The 26,386-nt window shown below is 41.7% G+C and overlaps 1 protein-coding gene across 4 annotated transcripts in view; it reads left to right on the top strand.

The window, feature by feature from the left end:
- The first annotated feature begins 1,920 nt into the window (after window positions 1–1,920).
- Window positions 1,921–26,386, top strand: part of LOC139409295 (TBL1X/Y related 1a) — a 29,850-nt gene continuing 5,384 nt past the window's right edge. Inside the window, exons 1-8 of one of the 4 annotated variants that reach the window (XM_071154220.1) lie at window positions 1,925–1,984; window positions 2,115–2,191; window positions 7,535–7,579; window positions 11,473–11,538; window positions 24,710–24,812; window positions 25,067–25,212; window positions 25,712–25,931; window positions 26,183–26,315. In XM_071154220.1, the coding sequence (XP_071010321.1) occupies window positions 24,755–24,812; window positions 25,067–25,212; window positions 25,712–25,931; window positions 26,183–26,315 (557 nt within the window). In that variant the 5' untranslated portion in view covers window positions 1,925–1,984; window positions 2,115–2,191; window positions 7,535–7,579; window positions 11,473–11,538; window positions 24,710–24,754. Of the gene's footprint in view, window positions 1,985–2,114; window positions 2,192–7,534; window positions 7,580–11,472; window positions 11,539–24,709; window positions 24,813–25,066; window positions 25,213–25,711; window positions 25,932–26,140; window positions 26,316–26,386 lie in introns of all 4 variants that reach the window. The other 3 variants (XM_071154218.1, XM_071154219.1, XM_071154221.1) reach the window with 3 other exon arrangements.

Here is a 26,386-nt window from a genome sequence, read left to right as displayed (position 1 = left end):
ACCTAGTTAGCTGTGTGTGCACTAGTAGCGGCCAATAATATTATTCAATAATTTCTAATCATATAATGCCACAATCCAACAAAGATCCTGCTTACATCAATGTAGGCCTTTAGAAACAACCAGTGGTTAGGCCTAGATTAGATTGTTTGTTAGTTAGACTGTTATTTATACATGATCATAACCAGAGTAATTAGATCAGGACAGGCATCATTATTCTTAACATTAGATATTTTTGCTGTTGTGTATTTGTATCATCATAGCTAGTTTTTTTCTGTGGAACTGGGACTGGAACATCTGTTCATTAGCACCATCTTGTTTTAAAGGTCCAATGCAGCTGTTTTGATCTCAATGTCAAATCATTTCTGGGTAACACTGAAGTACCTTGGTGTGGTTTGTTTTCAATTAAAATTATCAAAAACTAAAATGATCAAAAACAAACAAAAATAGCTTCTTAGCCATTTCTCAAGCAAACATGTAGCGAAGACTGTCTGGGAGTGTTCTGAGTGGGGAGGGGAAAACTGCAAATTTGCTGTTATTGGCAGAGAAGTTAGGAACTCTCTTTCTTATTGGTGTATTAACTAATTTACCGCCTTGTGAGGCAGGCCAAAACTATCCCACCAAAACAGACTGAAATTTCAGGCGGTCTTTTCAAACAGTTCTTATACTTAAAGGGTGTTATCATAATTTTCACAATTTCACAGAATTATTCCAACCTTAGTGTGGAAATATATAAACTCAGCAAAAAAAAAACATCCCTTTTTCAGGACCCTGTCTTTCAAAGACAATTAATAAAAATCCAAATAACTTCACAGATCTTCATTGTAAAGGGGTTAAACACTTTTTCCCATGCTTGTTAAATGAACCATAAATAATTAATGAACATGCACCTGTGGAACGGTCGTGAAGACACTAACAGCTTACAGATGGTAGGCAGTTAAGGTCACAGTTATGAAAACTTAGGACACTAAAGAGGCCTTTCTACTGACTGAAAAACACCAAAAGAAAGATGCCCAGGGTCCCTGCTCATCTCCGTGAATGTGCCTTAGGCATGCTGCAAGGATGCATGAGGACTGCAGATGTTTATGTCTCAATTGTTGAATCTTAATCTTAATAATCTACAAATATTTTCAAATGTTAAGTTTGCTGAAAATAAACACAGTTGACAGTGAGAGGACGTTTACGTTTTTGCTGAGTTTACGTATATATATATATATATATATATATATATATATATATATATATATATATATATATATACATATATATCAAAAAAAATGATTCTCCTATGTTATATATTTTATCATATTTTTTGACTGCACTGGGCCTGTAACAGGTCAAACCAATTTTTACATCTACCATAATTCACATCTATTTAGCTTCCAAGAATAGATGGTTAACTTGATAGCTCACTAGCAAGCTAACTTAACAATTTAGCATTGTGCTACATCATCCTGGCACTGCCACCCCGTTTTACTGCAGTTTAGACCCTTCTTTGGGAAGTCGTTCAACTTTAATTTCCAAAAATATTTTTCTTTTGTAGATTTAGTAGCTAGCTGTTTAGGCAAGACACAACAGCTGTTATTTAAAAATGCACCAGATGTTTTTTTGTTATGTTTTTACATAATTCACCTATTTCAGGCCAGTGTGTGATAAATTATGTTGTAGATATTAGCATTCTTTTATAGAGATTTCTGCATCTGCGACAAAAATGTGTTTAGTGCTCTAATGTGTATTTTCTATAAAGACTATTTCAACAACATTAGGTATATAGGTACATAAAGCACTGCTTTATACTGCGACACTTATTTTTATGTTTTTGTGTCCTCCAGTTTCTACCTAACTGCAGAGAATTGGCTTCCTCATTTTTGCCTGGAGAGTCACCTCCTCAGTGTTTCAGTGTCTGAAGCCGTTGGCTGGTTGTGAACCGTTTGGCTCTTTCTCCACTAGCAAGCAACCTCACAATGTACCCCAATTGCTCTTCAATGTAATTTTTTTAAAGGATTTATCAAATGCTACACTTATGTAATCAAAACACATGGCTCATTTGGGATTTTAACTACCAAGCTGCCATCTCGGAGTAGACTTATAACGCTTTATTTATGACTATATTTTAGAAAATAGCGGTGGAGGAGGAGATTCCATATAAGGAGCACAGCAGAGAAGGCACCCCTTGTGTAATCTGGGCATTTAAGTAAGTGTTTTCTTGGCTTTTCTCGTGATTGTAGGTCATATACAATATACTACGAGACGCATTCATTGTACACTATTGTTTGTAGGTGGTTATGATCAATTATTTCAGTGTCACGGACATTTATTTTGGTGATTTCACAAAGGTGGGGGATGGGCAGCGTCAGCGTGTGTCCGCGCGCGCATGTGTATGAATGTGTGTGTATGTAAATATGTGCGCGTGTGGTGACTAGAAGCTTGCTTCCTACGCCTGTCTACAACTTCACAGGCTGTGTAAGGTTGTTTGTTAGCCACTTTAAATGTATGATGATGATGATTATCATCACTGCCAAGCATTTTAGCTAAACCATTAGAAAAGTTTTATCAGAGGGTTTGAAAACAGATTTGTAGCCACAAATCTAGCTGTTAATGTAAGCTTTGTTGTGACACATGGACACAAATAAGCATGTTACACCATTAACTGGCTAGCTATACAAAATGGATTTGGATATGTGGAAACATTTATTTAGGCGTATGTTAACTTATAAATCATAATAATAATAATAAAGAAACAAAATCAGAGCTTATTGACAATTCAGCAATGTAACACATGAGTGTGGGGGAAGGGAACTCCGAGTCAGAGAGTGCTGCTCTAGTGGCGCATTTACCCGGTGTGTTACCCAAAAGGCTCAGACTTTTCTGTTTCCTTCTGCACCTTGTCGCACTAGGCCATGGCTCTGGCGGACCTGCTCTCACTTGGGGCCAAAGCCAGACCACTGGTACTTTTCAGCTTTCATTTCATAACAATGGCTCACTGAACTTGAACACCTTTTCACAAGGCAAATGTTTTGATTATGCAGAGGTTGTTGAGCCTGCTTTTTAGAAGTCCTCAGTGCCAGCCCTAGCTATGGCAACACCATTTCACTAGCATAACATAAGGGTGTATACACTACTAGTGTAACTGGTGTTATAGTCGAAAAGCAGCATAGCTCAACTTAATGACACAGCAATAGCCTAGTTGATGTCCAGGGATGCTGCCACATGTTGACTCCAATGCTTCCCACAGTTGTATCAAGAATGGTTCACCACCCAAAGGACATCCAGCCAACTTGACACAACTGTGGGACGCATTGGAGTCGACATGGGCCAGCATACCTGTGGAAACTGTTACGTGTGAAAAACCCAGCAGCATTGCCGTTCTTGACACAAACCGGTCCGCCTGTCACATACTACCATACCCTGTTGAAAGGCTCTTAAATATGTTGTCTTGCCCATTCACCCTCATGCACAATCCGTCTGTCTCAAGGCTTAAAAATCCATAATTAACCTGACTCCTCCCCTTCATCTACACTGACATAAGTGGATTTAATAAGTGACATCAAGAAGAGATCATAGCTTTAACCAGGATACACCTGGTCAGTCTGTCATGGAAAGAGCAGATGTTCCTAATATTTTGTTCACTCAGTGTATATTCCAGTTGTATTGCTTGACCTAAGAATTTATATTGAATTGAAATGTTGCAGGTAAACCTAGCTCCTGTGTAAGATGGTATTGACCCAGTATTGTCTGACCACTATGCTTTATTATATTATGGGGATATTCAATCAGTGAAATTATCTATTAAAACAATAGAACAAAGGCCTAACACAACACTAGTCTAGTTAATGATCTGCGTTATACACAAGATGCCTATATTCATACTTCATATAGACATTAAGTTGATCATATTTACATAGCTTAAAGTCTCACCCTCTTATGTAGCTAGTGGTGGACTAGCTCAGTTATGTAACAGGTGCTTGACAGTAGACTGAAGGAACATGTGGGGGAGGGGTGGGATGAGTGGATTTCAGTTCTTCAGCTGCAGTTCTTTGTTTCATAGATTGCCAGGACCTTGCCAGGACCATGAAAGAACAAGACATAAATACAAAATCATCTATCAATAGTTCTCATACCAAATCATATTTAATTTAAATGGCACACATAGGCTGAGAATTTAACAATCAGAAATACAGTCAGAAATATGATCTTAGTTCAGGCTAGTTCTTATTGTGTGTTCACATGCTTTATAATTGGAAACTTGGGACTACTGATGAAACTCCCGTATAAGCCAAATTCCATGTGCGCTTCCAATTTGGGAATACTAGTGGGAAACTTGGATAGCGTCGTTGTACCCCACGTTTCCCAGTTAGGCTAGACAGTTCAGAATTTTCTTCTTGCAAGGAGCATGTGAACGCAACCTTACACCAATAGGCTATATGACAGTTGGTTTGTTTTAAACCTTCACAATGAGCCTTATTTAGCCTAAATAATGTATTGAGCCAAAGGGAAATCAAGTGACATGACTGACAGAGCTAGACTTAGCCTAGGCCCAATAGTAATAATGCTGACCTCTACGCTAATCTGAAGGGGGTTCAGCTTGGAAGGAATGATGAAGCTCCGTTGAGGGTTAGGATAAATAAAAAAGGTATAATGCGTAGCTAGAGAGATGAGAAGTTAACTCTTCTTCATAAGCTAATATAAATCAGTGCCAGGCTGTGTGTTGGGGACCTTTCCGTTGCTCTGTAATTTGTTTTTCCTCTGGGGAGGCCCAGTGAGACAAACAGCAGCAGCAGCCCCTCTCCTCTTCTCTCCCTGTTGACACTTATCACATGGTGTGTGTTGTGACCCCAGAGGTCAAGTTTAACATGCTGAATGCCCCTGAACCCAGAGCACCCTCCCACTTTAGAGTAGTGCCTCTAAGTCCCAAGGCATACCTTCCCTGTGCTTGAAGCGATCTTTGCTGACTGTGTGATAGGTGATGGCCTCTGTGATTTCTGTGTCCATGGAATGTTTTTCGTAGGTCGTGACACGTGAAGACCGGAAATCATTTCCTGTTTAACGTAGGTGGGTGGTAGTGGCTGAGGGGCTTTGCTGCTGTCAGTCGCTTTATTTTTACCATGCTATCGTCATAAATTAGGGGATGGTTCTTCTTCAAATTATTGAATATATTTGTCGTGTTTCCTCTTGTTGTCGCCACAATGCTGAAGTACTTTGTAACAACTGTTGCATTTGGTTGACATTGGTTTGCCTGTAGCTGAAATACTGCCATACCACCAAATCGACTTTCTCGTTAGCACTAGCAGGACTCGTGTTTCTGACACACACAGAGGTAAAGCCACATTGTTTCTAAACCTGTACTGTATTTGGTAAAGCCCTTTCTCTCCTCACCAGCATCTAACTGTACACTCCAAGCGGGGATGCTTATGATTGGCCAGCATGTGCGGGCCATGCAGAGTGAGAACCCACTTATGATTGGTTAGCATCCTCTGTGCATGTACAGAGTGAATGAACGGGGAGTCTAGAGCATCTCATTGTAAGAGGTACCATAGTAGTTATTGTTGTATTAACACAGTTTCTAAGAAAGGAGAAAATCGCAGCCTCTTGCAATATGGATATTGCACATGCCAATATCACAATTTCGATCAGAATAGTGAAACACGCTGGGAATAATGATTGTATTGGTCAAGCAGAGCAATCAGTGGAGGAGGAGGCAGCTTTTCTTTGGAGCACATTAAATCTAGGCCAATGTGCAAAACATTATTTTTTTTTTTACAGCGAATTAGGATACAGGCAGGTTTAGGGCTCTAATCAATATACATCACAGAAATTCAGCATTACAGCGTGATATACATTTAAAGGCAATGTTTCTGTATTAGCGGAGACGGCATTCATGGTAAACGCTGCAGATGGCGGCTCAATTGGAAATTACTTTAACATTTCTATCGTCCAATTTGTAACGCTTCAGCGATACAGATTGAATAGATCCCTTACTCTTAGCTAGCAGCAGTAAGCTAAGAATTACCTGCTTGGTGCCAAAGGCTGTGTTTACATGGGCTGGTCTTTTAGATGGTGTGCACAACTTCCTGAGAAGTCTGACCTAATATTAGAAATCACGTGAATCATATGAACCAGTCAAGGACTGTATGCCATACCAATCAAATGGTAGTCTCTTATTTCACTGACCTGAGTTTAGGACTAATAAAGGAGGAGTAGACCTACAGTATATTCACATGAGTGGCGCAGCAGTCTAAGGTGCTGCATCTCAGACATCTCAGTTCGATCCTGGGCTGTGTCACAACCAGCCATGATTGGGAGTCCCATAGGGCGGCGCACAATTGGCCCAGTGTCGCCTGGGTTAAGGTTTGGCCCGGGTAGGTCATTGTAAATAAGAACTTGTTCTTAACTGACTTGCCTAGTTAACTACGTTTTTTTTAAAAGTGCTAGTTGATTGGCTATGATCCTCATATCCTTTATTTTCAACCAAGAGGAGAGGTGTTCTATTTAGGCCTAAACTTGAGCACTTTTCTTTGGAGCACATTAAATCTAGGCCAATGTGCAAAACATTGCCGATTCTTAGCTATCTATTAAATTGAACTAAAGTTATCAATGATTTAGCATAGACCAGCGAAGTAGAGGGTGGTAATTGACCATTGAAGGTGACTTTAGATTGTCTTCCCATGGGTATCAAAAAATGTGTTGCACAAGTTAAACAGTGAAACCTTCATGTCCATTATTAGGATTATCTAATTTAAATTTCTGACTCGCATGAAATAGCCTGGTGGTTGTATACTGTACAATGAACTACAAACCTTGTGAATGATGAGCCAAAGTCTAGATTCCAGAATCAGGGAAGTAGGCTATAAGTCAAACACAATAACTAAACAAACACAGCAGAATGTATGCTGCAATGAAAATATAGCAAGCTACCAAACACGTTAAACTGCTATTTAATGACATGCTGGGTCTGTAGGATCTCGCTCTTCCTGTGCTGAGCCAAGTAGTCTGACTCGCTTGCTAAGCATTTCCAGGATCTGTATACGTCCAGTAAAATGCTAGCCTACCTTTGCCCATCTTAGAAACTCTGCTATGGAATGTGATCTGTGCTGCGATAACAGCGGGGGAAGGAAAGGGAGAGGAGGAGTTCCCTTACTCATCGGTCATGTAGGCCATCACTTACAACATCTCTTAAAGCTTTAATTAAATACTAATCCCTGGGGTATACTGTATTGACTCTCATCAAATAGCAAGAGGATCCCCTCTCTTAGCACCTTTTCATCTGAAAACTGTGTTACTTAGGCTAGGCTATTTACTGATTTTTGGCATCAAGGACCATCCTGCTTCGGCTTATTAGTTAGACAAATCTAAAGGCTCTAATTTAGTGAACCGTATACTGTTGCTTGCTGAAGTAGTATGGAGAAGCAGACTTGAAGATTAGAATTGGTTGACTTCTGTTTGTGGGTTAGCCTTACACTAAAGGTTGAGTGAGATGGCAATTTAGTTTAACGCTTATTAATGTATTCTAATCAGAATCTCTTTCTTTTGTCCTCAGACTGAAGAAGGATACTGTCATATCTGAATGACGTTCGGGCACATGGTAAGCACATTGACCTCCCTCTATAACCAAGCTGATATCTGAGCTAAATCTTGAAAGTTGATTTTCATAAATGCCTGCTTGTACTATCAACGCTGTTGTATTGTGAGTAAGGAATTAAGGAGGCTATAGACTATTGGTGACAAACTATCCTTACCTTGCGTGGTTACCAGCAAAAGGTAGACTTGTTGCACCCACTGAATGATCTAGTGTTGTCACGATACCAGAATTTGGACTTCAATACCAGGTTTAGTATCACAATACTCGAAACCGAAACGATACTCGATACCAAGACGATACTTTAAACCGAAACAATACCAGGGCAAAAAACTGAAAGCGTATTAGCTCAAGTCACAGAATAACCACTGAGCTTTTTTTTATTAACATTGAACAATATGTTGATAGTTGATAGAACTAAAATAACAGCTTGAATATCTTCTATTATATATGCCATTTCATAAAAAATAACACCATATTAATAACAGAAGAACTGAGACTCAAAGCACACTAAATAATTTGACTAATTACATCTAAACTGTTTTATAATGTAATTTGATACATATCAGGGTTAATTCAATCTATGACCATAATATTGGGGCAAATGACATTCCTTACAGGTAAATAATTAAATCTATTTAATATAATAATAATAATTTATTATTATTAATAATTTAGTTCCAAAATGACAAACAATTTGAAGCTAGTTACTGAAGCTTCTACAGTGCATTCAGGAAGTATTCAGACCACTTGACTTTTTGCAAAAAACATTTACTTTACAGCCTTACTCTAAAATGGATTACATTTTTCCCCCTCATCAATCTACACACAATACCCTATAATGACAAAGCAAAACAGGCTTTTAGAAATTTTTGCAATGTACAAATCAGTCTGGTGCAGTGGTTGAAGTGCTTTCTTTTAACATTGCCTTTGAACGACAGAAGGCTTTATGTAGCAGTCAACAGAAAGCTTTGCATGCTGACCAGACCGCTCACGCGTATGTTGATTTTGTCCATCCACACCAGACTTGATCAGGACACGCAGGTTGAAATATAAAAACAAACTCTGAACCAACTATATTAATTTGGGGACAGGTTGAAAAGCATTAAACATTTATGGCAATTTAGCTAGCTTGCTGTTGCTAGCTCATTTTATTTTACCTGAAATGCACAAGGTCTTCTACTCCGACAATTAATCCACAGATAGACGGGTAAACCGAGTACTAGAAACAAAATCTCTCCTCCTTCAGTCTTCTTTTTCTTCTTTGGACTTTATATGGCGGTTGGCAACCAACTTTAAGGTGCATTACCACCACCAACTGAATTGTGGACCTCAGTTCACCTTTCAATCACCCACGTGTGTATATGCTCCTAAAACCAATGAGGAGATGGGTGAGGCGGGACTTGTAGCGCATCAAGTGTCACAAATATAACCAAGTTCTATTTTAGCGCCTGGCTACGCAGTGTGAGTGCAATGATTGAATAACATGTGAATTTTACATGTCAGCCTGAAGTCAGATGTACTTTGATATAAGTAGCCTTTTTTTTACTCGAATGTTGCAGCTAGGCCTATATTCACAAATGCGAGTGAAATGCATGCAATGTGGAGCCCTGACCATCCGCCAACGTGGCTGGTGAAATACTTACGCGCCATCATTTTAGGCACTGTTCCTGCTGCCATTGTCTCTTATGCAAGACAGAAATATGTATTTTTTGAGTGTACTCAGTGAGCGGTGGATTTAATTTGAGCTAAATTAGGAAGCGTTAGCTTTTTACCTTGAGACCCTAAAATGTTTTTGGGATGATCTTCATAAAGTTTTGAATAAAAACATTCTCAACTGTAACCAGGTTTCCATCCAACCTTTTTATGTGAGTAAAGTATGTTGGATAAAAAATGTCACGACAGGCCTGATAGAAACAGCAAATTTGTCTATAAACTTTCCATATGTCGACAAAACAAAATACGTTGAACAAGGTGAGATCTTTTTGTTTCTGTAAAATGTATTATCCGAGAAATGGCGGTGGAAACGCTGTTATGCGCAAATATTGATATAATAACCATCATCGAAGTAAACTTGGAGTCACGTGATATGTAGTCTGGTCCTCCCACTACGACTCGGGAAAGCATGCAGTTTATTATGCTACAGATAAAGATATGATGAATTTCACAGTGTGGTAAAAGTGCACGGTAATGAGCTTGATGCTGCTTTCCAATAAATACAAATGTTCTGTTGACATTGTAAGTAAACAAAATTGTGCCTTGAATAAATGCATCAAGCATGCTGTTGGCTAAACCAACAAGCTCTCACAGTCTCACTGCAGAGTTAGACGTTTATCCACGCTTCTCCAAAGTCAAATTTCGAAGTTGCTCCAAATGTCAAATTCGGAAAGTTAAGGTTTTGGATATTAGCTTTAGACACTCATTCCGAATTGTTAAGGTAAGGGATAAGGTTTGGGATAGTGTTAAAACAAAAAAGTAGTGTCCACCGTTGGGATTGAAACTTCTGATCCAGAATCATGGGATTACTTGATGGTAATAGCGCTCACTGTTGCCCCTGGTGGCCTGTTTTAAAGGCATTTCCTGACATCCAATTTCAAAGTCACTTTTGAGTGATCTGCCTGGGCTAAACAGGCCTAAATATACTATAAAGCAGGGATAATCAACTAGATTCAGGCCAATTTTTTTTCTTGAGTGGATGGTCAGGGGGCCCGGAACGTAATTACAAATCATTTGTTGGCTTGTGAATTTGTCTGCAAGAAGGCCGAACAGATACCTGGTTGGAACCTCCCCTTTTCCTCCAGAACAACCTGAGTTCTTTGGGGCATGGATTCTACAAGGTGTGGTGTTCAAACATTGATCAATTGGAATCAATGGACCTAACTTGTGCCAGGAAAACATTCCCCATACCATTACACCACTGCCACCAGCCTGTATTGTTCACACCAGGCAGGATGGGCCATGGACTCATGCTGCTTACTCCAAATCCTGACTCTGCCATCAGCATGACGCAACATGAACCGGGATTTGTCGGATTAGGGGCCGCTTCTTCTTGTTGTTAGCTGATGGGAGTGGAACCCGGTGTGGTCGTCTGCTGCAATAGCCCAACCAACGAGTTGTGCGTTCCGAGATGCCGTTCTGCACACCGCTGTTTTACTGCTCCATTATTTTCCTGTTTGTGGCCTGCCTGTTAGCTTGCATGATTCTTGGCATTCTCCTTCGACCATGCTGTTTTTGCCCACAGGACTGCCGCTGACTGGATGTTTTTTGTTTGTCTCACTATTCTCTGTAAACCCTAGACACTGTCGTGCGTGAAAAGCCCAGGAGGCTGGCTGTTTCTGAGATACTGGAAATGGTGTGCCCGGCGCCTAGCACCGACGATCATACCACGTTCAGTCACTTAGGTCACTCGCTTTGCCCATTCTAACGTTCAATCGAACAGTAACTGGATGCCTGTCTGCCTTTTATATAGCAATCCACAGCCACGTGACTGTCTGTAGGATCAAACCATTTTTAGTGAACAAGGTGGTACCTGAGACACTGGCAACTGAGTGTGTGTATCTCTATTATGCATGGGAATACTTTGGAACAGATTTCCAAAATTAAAATCACTTGGAGCGGATTTTCTGGTGTTTTTAGTCTAATGTCCAGAAATAAAAATCTGAACTTGTGGGGCCAAATAAAATCAGTTCTGCCAGTTGGGGATCCCTGCTCTAAAGATATTGAAGATAGCTTGGCAAGTGTATGGCAGACAGACCATGCAGCATGTTTTCCGTTCCCAAATAGCCGAGATATCCAACATAATCTCATAACCATTTAACATACAAAAGAGGCTTTGACATTTTGTAGTGCTGCAGTATGTTTGTCAATTGCTTATTTTTGACCCTCTGTTTGTCTTGCAGGTTGTGAAACTGGTAGACTGTGCCCTTTCAAAACATATTTGTTGTGAAAACAGACTTACTACGGTGGTAAGTAGCCTGTAGGAAGCTACAGATAATAATGTTTATTGGTCTGCATTTTGGGCTAAATGCTGTGTAATCAGCCTTAATTTCTGGGTAGGATTTTCTCTTTTTATTGGATGGCTTTGTCTTTGTTCCTCAGCTCTGTGAGCATAGATGTGACAATTGTCATTGTAGTGTAGCCTAGTTACTGGGGAAAGGAAAAGCTCTATGGGCTATGGCTATGAGCGCTGTAGTGACTACTATTGAATAAAAAATCACAGGTCTACACTTGCGGTTTGTATGCCGATGTGGGAGCGATGGATCAGCGATGGATAAATGGATCATAAATGTGCTCTTGACATTGGGATTTATATGCTAGCACACTAAGTATGTGGATACCGCTTCAAATGAGTGGATTCTGCTATTTCAGCCACTCCCATTGATGACAGGTGTATAAAATCAAGCACACAGTCATGCAATCTCCATAGACAAACATTGACAGTAGAATGGCCTATACTGAAGACCTCAGTGAATTTCAACATGGCACCGTCATAGGATGCCACCTTTCCAACAAGTCAGTTCGTCAAATTTCTGCCCTGCTAGAGCTGCCCCGGTCAACTGTAAGTGCTGTTATTGTGAAGTAGAAATATCTAGGAGCAACAACGGCTCAGCTGCGAAGTGGTAGGCCACACAAGCTAACAGAACCGCCACGTGCTGAAGTGCATGGCGTGTTGAAATCGGCTGTTGCAACACTCACTACCGAGTTCCAAACTGCCTCTGGAAGCAACGTCAGCAGAAGAATGTCAGCACGTTACCAGCCCCAATGCATAGTGCCAACTGTAAAGGTTGGTGGAGGAGGAATAACGGTCTGGGGCTGTTTTTCATGGTTCAGGCTAGACCCCTTAGTTCCAGTGAAGGGATATCTTAACGTGACAGCATACAATGGCATTCTAGATGATTCTGTGCTTCCAACTTTGTGCACAAAGCGAACCATACAGAAATGTTTTGTCGAGATCGGTGTGGAAGAACTTGACTGGCACTTTGCCAAGTGCTAAGAAACTGATTAGCGATAAGATGATGATAACATTTGCATGGCACATTGGAATGAATGTGATTTGAATTTTTGTCCTTTGCAACATTTTACACTGAGAATCTTAAGTTTTTGGGGTCTTTTGTCTTCATCAGCTAAAAATACAGTATGTAAGAACTCAATGTGGCGTTGTCAAGGCTACTATGCAATTAACTTCCAATTCCAACAGCATTGTGCACATGTTGGCTATGTTAAGGCCTGTACTTCATCATTCCAAAGGTGCACATTCACCATTTCAATGTATGGATTGAGTCAGTGTGGGGAAGTTGATTAGACTGTAATGTGAAAGGAGCTAGCACTCCAGTGGATTACACACGTTCACCACAAAGTTACGTGATGGCAAGTCGATGTACTTACATGGCAATTAGCCATCCACTAGGGACAATGTGAGTGACTGTTAACACCTAGTATGCTCACAACGAGCTAGGGCTTTGTGGATGGGGTTGAGGAAGACCTAAATCGTGAGCTACGGCTCCGGACATTGTGGGTTCAGTCCCAGTGCAAGGCACACATTTTTTTATTTAGTCTTCTTTTATTTGATTTTTTAGACCTTAACCACTTGGAATGAATGCCTAAACTTAGCCCCCAAGGTTAGTTTCAGTTTGATTAGTTGACTGGCAGCTGACATGTGGATTCATATTTGGAGGTTAAGAAGTTTGAAATGGGGGGGGTCGCTATTTGATCATAATTCTGGAGGCTGCGTTTTGTGAAAACCAAGCTACTTTTTGTCTGGTGAGTCCAGCAGTATCAGATGCAGAATGACCTGTAGCCTGATGAATGTTGGCATGACCACTGATCCAGGAGAATAGTCTGCTGGAGAGATGGGAGCTGTAAAATGGAAATACAGCATCATACTGACCAGTCTGTTAATAAGTCTATACAGGTCCACAATCCACCTCCCATCGTTTTTAAGCTCATTCAGTGAGGTTCAGTGCCCTGACAATATGATAATCTTGCAGTTTTAAGGGTCGATGCATTGGAAGGTGAGGCACGACACTATCTCCGCTTCTCTAATCATTTAACAAATCACCTTCATTTCCTAAAATGCTTCATTTCTTAGAGAGGATGTATTTCTTTGTAAACACCGTTGCTCCCATTTCCATCCAGTGAAACTACAGAATGTGGACTGGATGCAGATATAATCACACCTTCTTATGTAGGCTAGGCTATTGGTGAAGAATGCATATTATTGCAGTGTGAGCACGCATAGAATGTCTGAGGTAGGCTAAACTATACTGAATGTGTCTCAAACTATGTCAAACTCTGATGTTCTTTTTGACCTCAAGGAATCCAGAAATGTCACACCTCTACATAGGGGGCATGTTATGACTGCATTTACTTTGAGCTCAACGCTATCTGTGTGCCAGAGATAAAATAAGTTTGCTTCTGAGTATGTCAGTGTTCACACCACACTAGTAGGACTCACTGACAAATGACCTTGATGTACCATAGCGCTTCCATTTCCCACTCTTTCAGTTGAGATGTCAACTAGGTTTTACATGGAACCCGTTGCCTTTTGCAAAGCCTATATCACAGTCTATTATTAGCACAGCATGGCAACAGTTCTGCCTGTGTTTTGATTTAGGCCTATGTTTTTACTGATGTCAGCAACATGATTGGTTTTGTCTGTTTAGCTGCGAATTTGTATAAACTAGGCATATATGGTAAATCGGTGCATCAGTGATGAATCAGTGAGTGTGGCAAATATTGACAAAAACAGTGTTCATGTGAGAAATGTGTGCAGACAGAGGTTGACTAGCTACCAAAAGATTGTAGCAGTTTATATTGCTTTTGCTCATTTACCCATGTCCCAAGTTAACCACAAATGCAGCAGACAGGCATGCCATTACCATCTGTCACCTTAGAGCAGCGAACAGCCTTCCAAATGGTAGGGGGATGGGATCTGCAACCTATGTTAAAACCACAAGTTGACATTACCTCATTAGTTTTTTTTGCAGACCCTAACCTGCTATAGGCTGTATTAATCTCTGGTCAATATTGCATTTGCAAGGTAATTTTCAATACAGGTTCAAGCTGTGTGTTAATACATTTCCTTGATTCTTTGAAAATGTCCAGCCAGGATGTAATTGGTTCAGCTTTTATCAGCTTTTAGATCAGGCTGCAGTCCGTGAAGTTTGTTGATAGCATGTCTGCACATTGGAGGTTTGGCTGAGTGACACATTCCTTAGGGAAAAAGTGCAGTGGATTTTTTTGTTGTGTTTTTTTATTATGTAAGATACATATTCAATAGGCCTAAATAATTAGATTTGCACTTTTCTACACCCTGAAAGATAAGAAGCCTTTGACTTTGGTTCTGACTTTTTAAGTCTAGAGGGAAATGGAAATGATGCAGGCCCTACTGTGCGAGCAGATGTGTGCTCTGCCAATATACTGTATAGCCTAGCCATTGACAACACATAGCGAGACTTTTTTTTTGTGTGTGGGGGGAGGGGGGTAGATCAGCTTTAATATTGCAGATTGTGGCTACTAGAAATGTAGTTATCTGCATCATTTCCAATACCCCATATATTTGTTGGTAGATATCTATGTTTACCCGCCACATCCATCTTTAATCTGCTGTGACACTGCCAGCGTGTGGCATGTAGGCCAAATGTGTGTGCCCATATGTGTGTGCATTTGTGTTTTCATCTGTGTGTGTGTGTGTGTGTGTGTATATGTGTAGCCTACTTTTTAGCTCGATTTAAAGCATTCTGAGAAAAGCCGCTCTGTCTCAGTGTGAAACAATAGTTGTGGCTACAAAGTGAGTCAGCTCGGCTCCATAGGCAATGTGCATGTTATGTTCTATTAGAGCTGAGCGATATGGCCAAAAATACATATTGCGATAAATTGCCTGAATTGATGCAATAACGATAATAGAACGCTAAATTTATAACATTAATGTGCACAACCGTTTTAAAAATTGTATTATCCTTTAAACTACTACAACTAGTTTGATGGTTGTAGCCATCAATTGTCCCATTAACAATCACCCATATTAGCAAACGTATTTCATTTCAAACGTCACATTTTTCTAGTATATGCTACTTATCGTAATGAACGATATCAGAAAATTGCCTGTGATAACTGATTTGTATGGTCGGTGTCAATCATTTTCGGTTTATCGTCCCAGCTCTACAGTGGGTACAGAAAGTCACCACCCACTTTTAAAATGTTCACCTTCTGTTGCCTTACAGCCTGAAACGAAAACACATAAAATCAGACTTTTTCCGGCCTTATTTACACACAATATCCAAGTGAATTGGCAAAGAAGTTACTGTGTAAATGTATTACAATTAATACCGTAAAATACCCTATTAGGATAAGTGAACACCACCCTGAGTTATTACTTGGTGGAACCAGCTTTTGCTTGAATTACAGCCATGGATTTCTTTGAATACGGCTCTACTAACTTATATTTGCCCATTCTTCCTTGCAGAATTGTTCAAGCTCAGTCAAATTGCATGGTGACAGATCATGGACTGCACTCTTCAAGTCATTCCACAGATTCTCAATGGGATTTAGGTTGGGGCTCTGACTTGGCCAATCAAGGACATTCACCTTCTTGTCCTTCAGCCACTCTACAGTTGCTTTGGCAGTGTGCTTTGGGTCATTGTTATGTTGAAACATGACCCATCTTCCCATTTTCAATTTTCTGGCAGAGGGCTGCAGGTTCTCCTCAATAATCTGTTGGTATTTTGCACTGTCCATTTTCCCTTCTATCCTGACAAGTGCTCCTGTCCCTGCTGAAGAGAAACACCCCCACAACAGGATGCTGCCACTGCCGTGCTTTACTGTAGACATGGTGTTCTTTACTGTAGACATGGTGTTCTTTACTGTAGACATGGTGTTCTTTACTGTAGACATGGTGTTCTTTACTGTAGGCATGGTATCAGTTCACTGTAGGCATAGTGTTCTGTACTGTAGGCATGGTGTTCTTCACTGTAGGCATGTTGTTCTTCACTAGGCATGGTGTTCTTCACTGTAGGCATGGTGTTCTATACTGTAGGCATGGTGTTCTTCACTGTAGGCATGTTGTTCTTCACTAGGCATGGTGTTCTTCACTGTAGGCATGGTATCAGTTCACTGTAGGCATGTTGTTCTTTACTGTAGACATGGTATCAGTTCACTGTAGGCATGTTGTTCTTCACTGGGCATGGTGTTCTTCACTGTAGGCATAGTGTTATATTCTGTAGGCATGGTGTTCTTTACTGTAGGCATGGTGTTCTTCACTGTAGGCATGGTATCAGTTCACTGTAGGCATGTTGTTCTTCACTAGGCATGGTGTTCTTCACTGTAGGCATAGTGTTCTATACTGTAGGCATGGTGTTCTTCACTGTAGGCATGGTGTTCTTTACTGTAGGCATGGTGTTCTATACTGTAGGCATGGTGTTCTTCACTGTAGGCCTAGCGTTCTTCACTAGGCATGGTGTTCTTCACTGTAGGCATGGTTTTCTATACTGTAGGCATAGTGTTCTATACTGTAGGCATGGTGTTCTTCACTGTAGGCATGGTGTTCTATACTGTAGGCATGGTGTTCTTCACGGTAGGCATGTTGTTCTTCACTAGGCATGGTGTTCTTCACTGTAGGCATGGTGTTCTATACTGTAGACATGGTGTTCTATACTGTAGACATGGTGTTCTTTACTGTAGACATGGTGTTCTTTACTGTAGGCATGGTATCAGTTCACTGTAGCCTTAGTGTTCTTCACTAGGCATGGTGTTCTTCACTGTAGGCATGGTGTTCTACACTGTAGGCATAGTGTTCTATACTGTAGGCATGGTGTTCTTCACTGTAGGCATGTTGTTCTTCACTAGGCATGGTGTTCTTCACTGTAGGCATGGTGTTCTATGCTGTAGACATGGTGTTCTATACTGTAGACATGGTGTTCTTTACTGTAGACATGGTGTTCTTTACTGTAGGCATGGTATCAGTTCACTGTAGGCATAGTGTTCTGTACTGTAGGCATGGTGTTCTTCACTGTAGGCATGTTGTTCTTCACTAGGCATGGTGTTCTTCACTGTAGGCATGGTGTTCTATACTGTAGGCATGGTGTTATTCACTAGGCATGGTGTTCTATACTGTAGGCATGGTGTTCTTCACTGTAGGCATGGTGTTCTATACTGTAGGCATGGTGTTCTTCACTGTAGGCATGGTGTTCTTCACTGTAGGCATGGTGTTCTATACTGTAGGCATGGTGTTCTTCACTGTAGGCATGGTGTTCTATACTGTAGGCATGGTGTTCTTCACTGTAGGCATGGTGTTCTATACTGTAGGCATGGTGTTCTATACTGTAGGCATGGTGTTATTCACTGTAGGCATGGTGTTATTCACTGTAGGCATGTTGTTCTTCACTAGGCATGGTGTTCTTCACTGTAGGCATGGTATCAGTTCACTGTAGGCATGTTGTTCTTCACTAGGCATGTTGTTCTTCACTGTAGGCATGTTGTTCTTCACTGTAGGCATGGTGTTCTATACTGTAGGCATGTTGTTCTTCACTAGGCATGTTGTTCTTCACTAGGCATGTTGTTCTTCACTAGGCATGTTGTTCTTCACTGTAGGCATGGTGTTCTATACTGTAGGCATGGTGTTCTATACTGTAGGCATAGTGTTCTTCACTGTTGGCATGGTGTTCTATACTGTAGACATGGTGTCAGTTCACTGTAGGCATAGTGTTCTGTACTGTAGGCATGGTGTTCTATACTGTAGACATGGTGTTCTATACTGTAGGCATGGTGTTCTATACTGCAGGCATTGTATTCTATACTGTAGGCATGGTGTTCTATACTGTAGGCATGGTGTTCTATACTGTAGACATGGTGTTCTATACTGTAGGCATGGTGTTCTTCACTGTAGGCATGGTGTTCTGTACTGTAGGCATGATGTTCTGTACTGTAGGCATGGTGTTCTATACTGTAGGCATGGTGTTCTGTACTGTAGACATGGTGTTCTATACTGTAGGCATGGTGTTCTATACTGTAGGCATGGTGTTCTTTACTGTAGGCATGGTGTTCTTTACTGTAGGCATGGTATCAGTTCTGTAGGCATAGTGTTCTGTACTGTAGGCATGGTGTTCTTCACTGTAGGCATGGTGTTCTATACTGTAGGCATGGTGTTCTATACTGCAGGCATTGTATTCTATACTGTAGGCATGGTATCAGTTCTGTAGGCATAGTGTTCTGTACTGTAGGCATGGTGTTCTTCACTGTAGGCATGGTGTTCTGTACTGTAGGCATGATGTTCTGTACTGTAGGCATGGTGTTCTATACTGTAGGCATGGTGTTCTATACTGTAGGCATGGTGTTCTGTACTGTAGACATGGTGTTCTATACTGTAGGCATGGTGTTCTATACTGTAGACATGGTGTTCTATACTGTAGGCATGGTGTTATTTACTGTAGGCATGGTGTTCTATACTGTAGACATGGTGTTCTATACTGTAGGCATGGTGTTCTATACTGTAGGCATGGTGTTATTTACTGTAGGCATGGTGTTCTATACTGTAGGCATTGTATTCTATACTGTAGGCATGGTGTTCTTTACTGTAGGCATGGTGTTCTTTACTGTAGGCATGGTGTTCTTCACTGTAGGCATGGTGTTCTATACTGTAGGCATGGTGTTCTATACTGCAGGCATTGTATTCTATACTGTAGGCATGGTATCAGTTCTGTAGGCATAGTGTTCTGTACTGTAGGCATGGTGTTCTTCACTGTAGGCATGGTGTTCTGTACTGTAGGCATGATGTTCTGTACTGTAGGCATGGTGTTCTATACTGTAGGCATGGTGTTCTATACTGTAGGCATGGTGTTCTGTACTGTAGACATGGTGTTCTATACTGTAGGCATGGTGTTCTATACTGTAGACATGGTGTTCTATACTGTAGGCATGGTGTTATTTACTGTAGGCATGGTGTTCTATACTGTAGACATGGTGTTCTATACTGTAGGCATGGTGTTCTATACTGTAGGCATGGTGTTATTTACTGTAGGCATGGTGTTCTATACTGTAGGCATTGTATTCTATACTGTAGGCATGGTGTTCTTTACTGTAGGCATGGTGTTCTTTACTGTAGGCATGGTGTTCTTTACTGTAGGCATGGTATCAGTTCTGTAGGCATAGTGTTCTGTACTGTAGGCATGGTGTTCTATACTGTAGGCATGGTGTTCTATACTGTAGACATGGTGTTATTCACTGTAGGCATGGTGTTCTATACTGTAGACATGGTGTTATTCACTGTAGACATGGTGTTCTATACTGTAGACATGGTGTTCTATACTGTAGGCATGGTGTTCTATACTGTAGACATGGTGTTATTCACTGTAGGCATGGTGTTCTTCACTAGGCATGGTGTTCTTCACTGTAGACATGGTGTTCTATACTGTAGACATGGTGTTCTATACTGTAGGCATGGTGTTCTATACTGTAGACATGGTGTTATTCACTGTAGGCATGGTGTTCTATATTGTAGGCATGGTGTTCTTTACTGTAGACATGGTGTTATTTACTGTAGGCATGGTGTTATTCACTGTAGGCATTTTTTTAAATTTTTTATATTTCACCTTTATTTAACCAGGTAGGCAAGTTGAGAACAAGTTCTCATTTACAATTGCGACCTGGCCAAGATAAAGCAAAGCAGTTTGACACATACAACTACACAGAGTTACACATAGAGTAAAGCAAACATACAGTCAATAATACAGTATAAACAAGTCTATATACGATGTGAGCAAATGAGGTGAGATAAGGGAGGTAAAGGCAAAAAAAAGGCCATGGTGGCAAAGTAAATACAATATAGCAAGTAAAACACTGGAATGATAGATTTGCAGTGGAAGAATGTGCAAAGTAGAAATAAAAATAATGGGGTGCAAAGGAGCAAAATAAATAAATAAAATAAATACAGTAGGGAAAGAGGTAGTTGTTTGGGCTAAATTATAGGTGGGCTATGTACAGGTGCAGTAATCTGTGAGCTGCTCTGACAGTTGGTGCTTAAAGCTAGTGAGGGAGATAAGTGTTTCCAGTTTCAGAGATTTTTGTAGTTCGTTCCAGTCATTGGCAGCAGAGAACTGGAAGGAGAGGCGGCCAAAGAAAGAATTGGTTTTGGGGGTGACCAGAGAGATATACCTGCTGGAGCGCGTGCTACAGGTGGGTGATGCTATGGTGACCAGCGAGCTGAGATAAGGGGGGACTTTACCTAGCAGGGTCTTGTAGATGACATGGAGCCAGTGGGTTTGGCGACGAGTATGAAGCGAGGGCCAGCCAACGAGAGCGTACAGGTCGCAATGGTGGGTAGTATATGGGGCTTTGGTGACAAAACAAATTGCACTGTGATAGACTGCATCCAATTTGCTGAGTAGGGTATTGGAGGCCACTTTGTAAATGACATCGCCGAAGTCGAGGATTGGTCAGCTTTACAAGGGTATTTTTATTTGATTTATTTTACCTTTATTTAACTAGGCAAGTCAGTTAAGAACAAATTCTTATTTTCAATGACGGCCTAGGAACAGTGGGTTAACTGCCTGTTCAGGGGCAGAATGACAGATTTGTACCTTGTCAGCTCGGGGGTTTGAACTTGCAACCTTCCGGTTACTAGTCCAACGCACTAACCACTAGGCTACCCTGCCGCATGAGTGAAGGATGCTTTGTTGCGAAATAGGAAGCCAATTCTAGATTTAACTTTGGATTGGAGATGTTTGATGTGGGTCTGGAAGGAGAGTTTACAGTCTAACCAGACACCTAGGTATTTGTAGTTGTCCACGTATTCTAAGTCAGAGCCGTCCAGAGTAGTGATGTTGGACAGGCGGGCAGGTGCAGGCAGCGATCAGTTGAAGAGCATGCATTTAGTTTTACTTGTATTTAAGAGCAATTGGAGGCCACGGAAGGAGAGTTGTATGGCATAGAAGCTTGCCTGGAGGGTTGTTAACACAGTGTCCAAAGAAGGGCCAGAAGTATACAGAATGGTGTAGTCTGCGTAGAGGTGGATCAGAGACTCACCAGCAGCAAGAGCGACATCATTGATGTATACAGAGAAGAGAGTCGGTCCAAGAATTGAACCCTGTGGTACCCCCATAGAGACTGCCAGAGGTCCGGACAGCAGACCCTCCGATTTGACACACTGAACTCAGAGAAGTAGTTGGTGAACCAGGCGAGGCAATCATCTGAGAAACCAAGGCTGTCGAGTCTGCTAATGAGGATGGGTGATTGACAGAGTCGAAAGCCCTGGCCAGATCAATGAATACGGCTGCACAGTAATGTTTCTTATCGATGGCGGTTAAGATATCGTTTAGGACCTTGAGCGTGGCTGAGGTGCACCCATGACCAGCTCGGAAACCAGATTGCATAGCAGAGAAGGTATGGTGAGATTCGAAATGGTCGGTAATCTGTTTGGCATGGTGTTCTATACTGTAGACATGGCGTCAGTTCACTGTAGGCATGGTGTTCTATACTGTAGGCATGGTGTTCTATACTGTAGGCATGGTGTTCTATACTGTAGGCATGGTGTTCTATACTGTAGACATGGTGTTCTATACTGTAGACATGGTGTTCTATACTGTAGACATGGTGTTATTCACTGTAGGCATGGTGTTCAATACTGTAGACATGGTGTAAGTTCACTGTAGACATGGTGTTCTAGGCATGGTGTTCTTTACTGTAGGCATGGTGTTCTATACTGTAGGCATGGTGTTCTTTACTGTAGGCATGGTGTTCTTTACTGTAGGCATGGTGTTCTTTACTGTAGGCATGGTGTTCTATACTGTAGGCATGGTGTTCTATACTGTAGGCATGGTGTTCTATACTGTAGGCATGGTGTTCTATACTGTAGGCATGGTGTTCTATACTGTAGGCATGGTGTTCTATACTGTAGGCATGGTGTTCTTTGCTGTAGGCATGTTGGCATGGTGTCAGTTCACTGAAGGCATGGTGTTCTTCACTGAAGGCATGGTGTTCTTCGCTGTAGGCATGGTGTTCTTCGCTGTAGGCATGGTGTTCTTCGCTGTAGGCATGGTGTTCTTCGCTGTAGGCATGGTGTTCTTCGCTGTAGGCACGGTGTTCTATACTGTAGGCACGGTGTTCTATACTGTAGGCATGGTGTTCTATACTGCAGGCATGGTGTTCTATACTGTAGGCATAGTGTTCTATACTGTAGGCATGGTGTTCTTCGCTGTAGGCATGGTGTTCTTCGCTGTAGGCACGGTGTTCTATACTGTAGGCATGGTGTTTTTTTTATTGTAGTCATGGTCTTCTTTGGGTGGAAAGATGTATTGGGTTTTCGTGAGACATATGGTTTTGCATTCAGGTCAAAAGGTTACATTTAGTTCTCATCTGACCACAGCACCTTTTTCCACTTGGCCTCAGAATCTACAATATGCTTTTTCACAAAGCTCAAATGACACTTGATGTGGATTTTTTTAGGGGTGTTTTTTTTCTTGCCACCCTCCCGTAGGGGCCAGATTTAATGCAGCGTTTGTGATAATGTGGTCACATGCACACATTGACTAGTCTTTGCCATAAAGGCCTGAAGCTCCTTCAAAGTCGTCATTGGATCCTTGGTAACCTCTCTGATCTGTCTCCTCCTTGCCCGGTTTGGAGGGACGGCCTGATCTATGCAGGGTCTGGGCATAACCATACGCCTTCAATTGCACTACTAAGCAGTGGAGTCCTCTATGAACAACTGCTTTTATTCTGAACTAATCAAAGTCAATACTAATGATCACAGATGGAAGCCAATTAGCTTGATTTGTGATCTGGAAGGTGGTTGGTTATACCTCAGCAAATTTGGAATTGCAATTCTAAGGGGGGGGGGGGGGGGGGTTGTATTCACTTATCCAAATAGGGTATTTTACTGTTTTACTTTTTTGAAAATATTTTTTGGGGTGGTTTCATTTCAGGATGTAAGGCAACAAAAGGTGAACAGTTTGAAAGGGGGTGGTGACTTCGTATACACACTGTACATGTATGTTATATTCTAAACCAAAGGCTGTAAAAGTGGCATGATCGGTCATCATGCAGGACAGGAACATCTGAACCAGTGTTGAGACATTTTTTATATCAATTGTTAAAAGTATAAAAGATCATATGACATACCTACCAGAATCACTTTGGGATGTAGGCGAGTTGTAAACAACATCATTTCTGAGACTGGAGATGGGCAGAGGTGTACATTTATTTTACAGGAAGATGAAGTGCTCCATCTCTACAGCCGTGCTCTCTCACTCTCTCAAAATAGACCAACACCTCATCACTTTGATATGGCGATGAAAAGGGAATGAACTACGTCTCTAGGGGTGTGTTCAAGTATAAAAGCAGATGACAAAATTCTGTTCGGTTTGTAAACAAACCACATCCTATGACAGTTTTTGTCAAGAATAGGCCTACACATCTCTTAAGAGAATTGATGATGGTTGACAAGGCATCGTCTGGGTTAGGGTTTGTCCGTGGTAGGCCGTAATTGTAAATATGAATTTGTTCTTAACTGACTTGCATAGTTAAATAAATACATTGAAACGTCCTCAATAATACTATCTTCAGTAGCTGTGGTGTACTCTGTGGTCATGCCCATGCTTGCTTGTTTGTCACTACCATGATTCTGCAAGGTCCCAGACTAGCCCTGTGCTGCTCCGAGTCAGACCTGGCTGAGATAAACACCACTGCTCTCATTGATGGACTACAGCCCAGAGCACAGCTCATCTATGGAAAGAGAATCCCCTTCCCCCCCACACACACACACACACTGTCAACAGAGATCCTGAGATTCTGTTTTTAACTCAACAGCGCCACTGCGACGCAATGGTGGTAATGGGTACTACACCTTGTTATTTGCCATGCAAGAGAGACGCACTGCACTGTAGCAGTGCTGCTGCTCCTGTCCACAGTTAGCACCCAACAGCAGGTCTCCGCTGCCCTGCCCTGGTGTGAACTGTGTGTACAGCAGATTGTAGAAGGATTTTTGCACACAGACAATGTGTTAGTGGTAGTGGCATCTTCTGGGAGGAAATCTCCACTCTCCAGTCCTAGCTTCAGTTCTTCAGTTCTTACTTAGCAGCAGTGTGAAAATATGTTGCTCTGAGTTTGGATTAACAACTGTCTCACCACCACCTCCTCCCTTCCCTTCAGGCCTGTGTCCTGTTTGCTGACCTCATGGTGTAACCAGGTATAAAGATGAGCATAAGCAGTGATGAGGTCAACTTCCTGGTGTACAGATACCTACAGGAGTCAGGTAGGCTCTATCTGACGCTTCAACCACACATCTGGAAGCAAATGCAATTGAAGCCAGACTGCTGTCGAAATAATCTTACCGTATATTCTCCTTATGTAATGTTCTATAACTATTAAAGGGTGCCCTGAAAATGTGCACTCTGAGAACAACCACAGAGCTATTTGAAGTGTGCCATTTCCAGAGGCACCAGAGGGAGGGATCTGCTCTATGTAATGTGCTGCCTACTGACATGCTCCTCATGCCTCCCCTTACAGGGTTTTCCCACTCAGCCTTCACGTTTGGGATAGAGAGCCACATCAGTCAGTCTAACATCAATGGAGCCCTGGTGCCCCCTGCTGCCCTCATCTCCATCATACAGAAGGGCCTGCAGTACGTAGAGGCTGAAGTCAGCATTAATGAGGTGAGCTCATCTCCTCATTCACACAAGTCATTATTATCACAGCATCACATCATCTTATCAGGGAATCCGTGGACTTTATTACTGCAAGCCAAGTGAACTGTGATGAAATGCAGAACTTGGCATCGGTTTGATCAGAAAGCATATGACTGCAGTGCTAGGTTTCTGTTCTTCAGTTATGCAGTTATCAACCAATGTAGCTTTATAATACATTGCATTACATTTTAAAAGATGGTTCTCTAGTGATTTGTTTTAGTGTTTTATCCTTTAATTTAAGTCAAAGGAGGTTGGTGGAAACTTAATTGGGCAGGACGGGGTTGGGGTAATGGGTGGAGCAGAATTATTTGAATGGTATCAAACACATGGTTTCCATGTGCCATGAGCCATCCTCCCCTCAGCAGCCTCAACTGGATTTAACCTACCATTGCTTACAGCTACAGTAGTTATTTAGCAGTTTCAAGCCTTTGATTTTGAGTCTAACCAGCTTTTCTGCTGTCCCCAGGACGGTACACTGTTTGACGGGCGGCCGATCGAGTCCCTGTCGCTCATCGACGCGGTAATGCCGGACGTGGTGCAGACGCGGCAGCAGGCCTACCGCGACAAGCTGGCCCAGCAGCAGGCGGCCCAGGCCCCCCCAGCCAATGCCACCAACATGACAGCCAACGCCAAGAATGGAGAGAACACGGCCAATGGCGAGGAAAACGGAGCGCACGCCTTAGCTAGTGAGTCTCAGTCCACGGCCCTGGGCTTAGTGTTTATTAACCATAACACACAGAGCGAGAAAGAGGATAATGTCCCTAAAAAATTCTGCTATTAGTTCGCTCTTTATGGCTAGTTTGTGCATGTTCTGTTATTTTGAACATCATTGTTGTGGTTGAGAATGTAAACTACCAAAAGAGTCAATGCCAATACTGGACGTTTTGTTATTCAGATCATGCACATGCTGATGAGGTGCTCTCTGTGTGCCATACAGACAACCATGCAGACTTGATGGAGGTGGACGGGGACATGGAGATTCCCCAGAACAAAGCCATGGTGCTCCGAGGCCACGAGTCAGAGGTGTTCATCTGCGCTTGGAACCCTGTCTCCGACCTGCTCGCCTCAGGGTCAGTGTCTCTCTCTCTCTGAGGTTATTGCACTAAGCTCAAATAATTAAAGTCCTATATTTATCTGTATC

The sequence above is a fragment of the Oncorhynchus clarkii genome, chromosome 5 (genome assembly GCF_045791955.1).
Source record: "Oncorhynchus clarkii lewisi isolate Uvic-CL-2024 chromosome 5, UVic_Ocla_1.0, whole genome shotgun sequence".
Classification (NCBI taxonomy): domain Eukaryota; kingdom Metazoa; phylum Chordata; class Actinopteri; order Salmoniformes; family Salmonidae; genus Oncorhynchus; species Oncorhynchus clarkii.
This window is presented reverse-complemented; position numbering and strand designations above follow the sequence as displayed.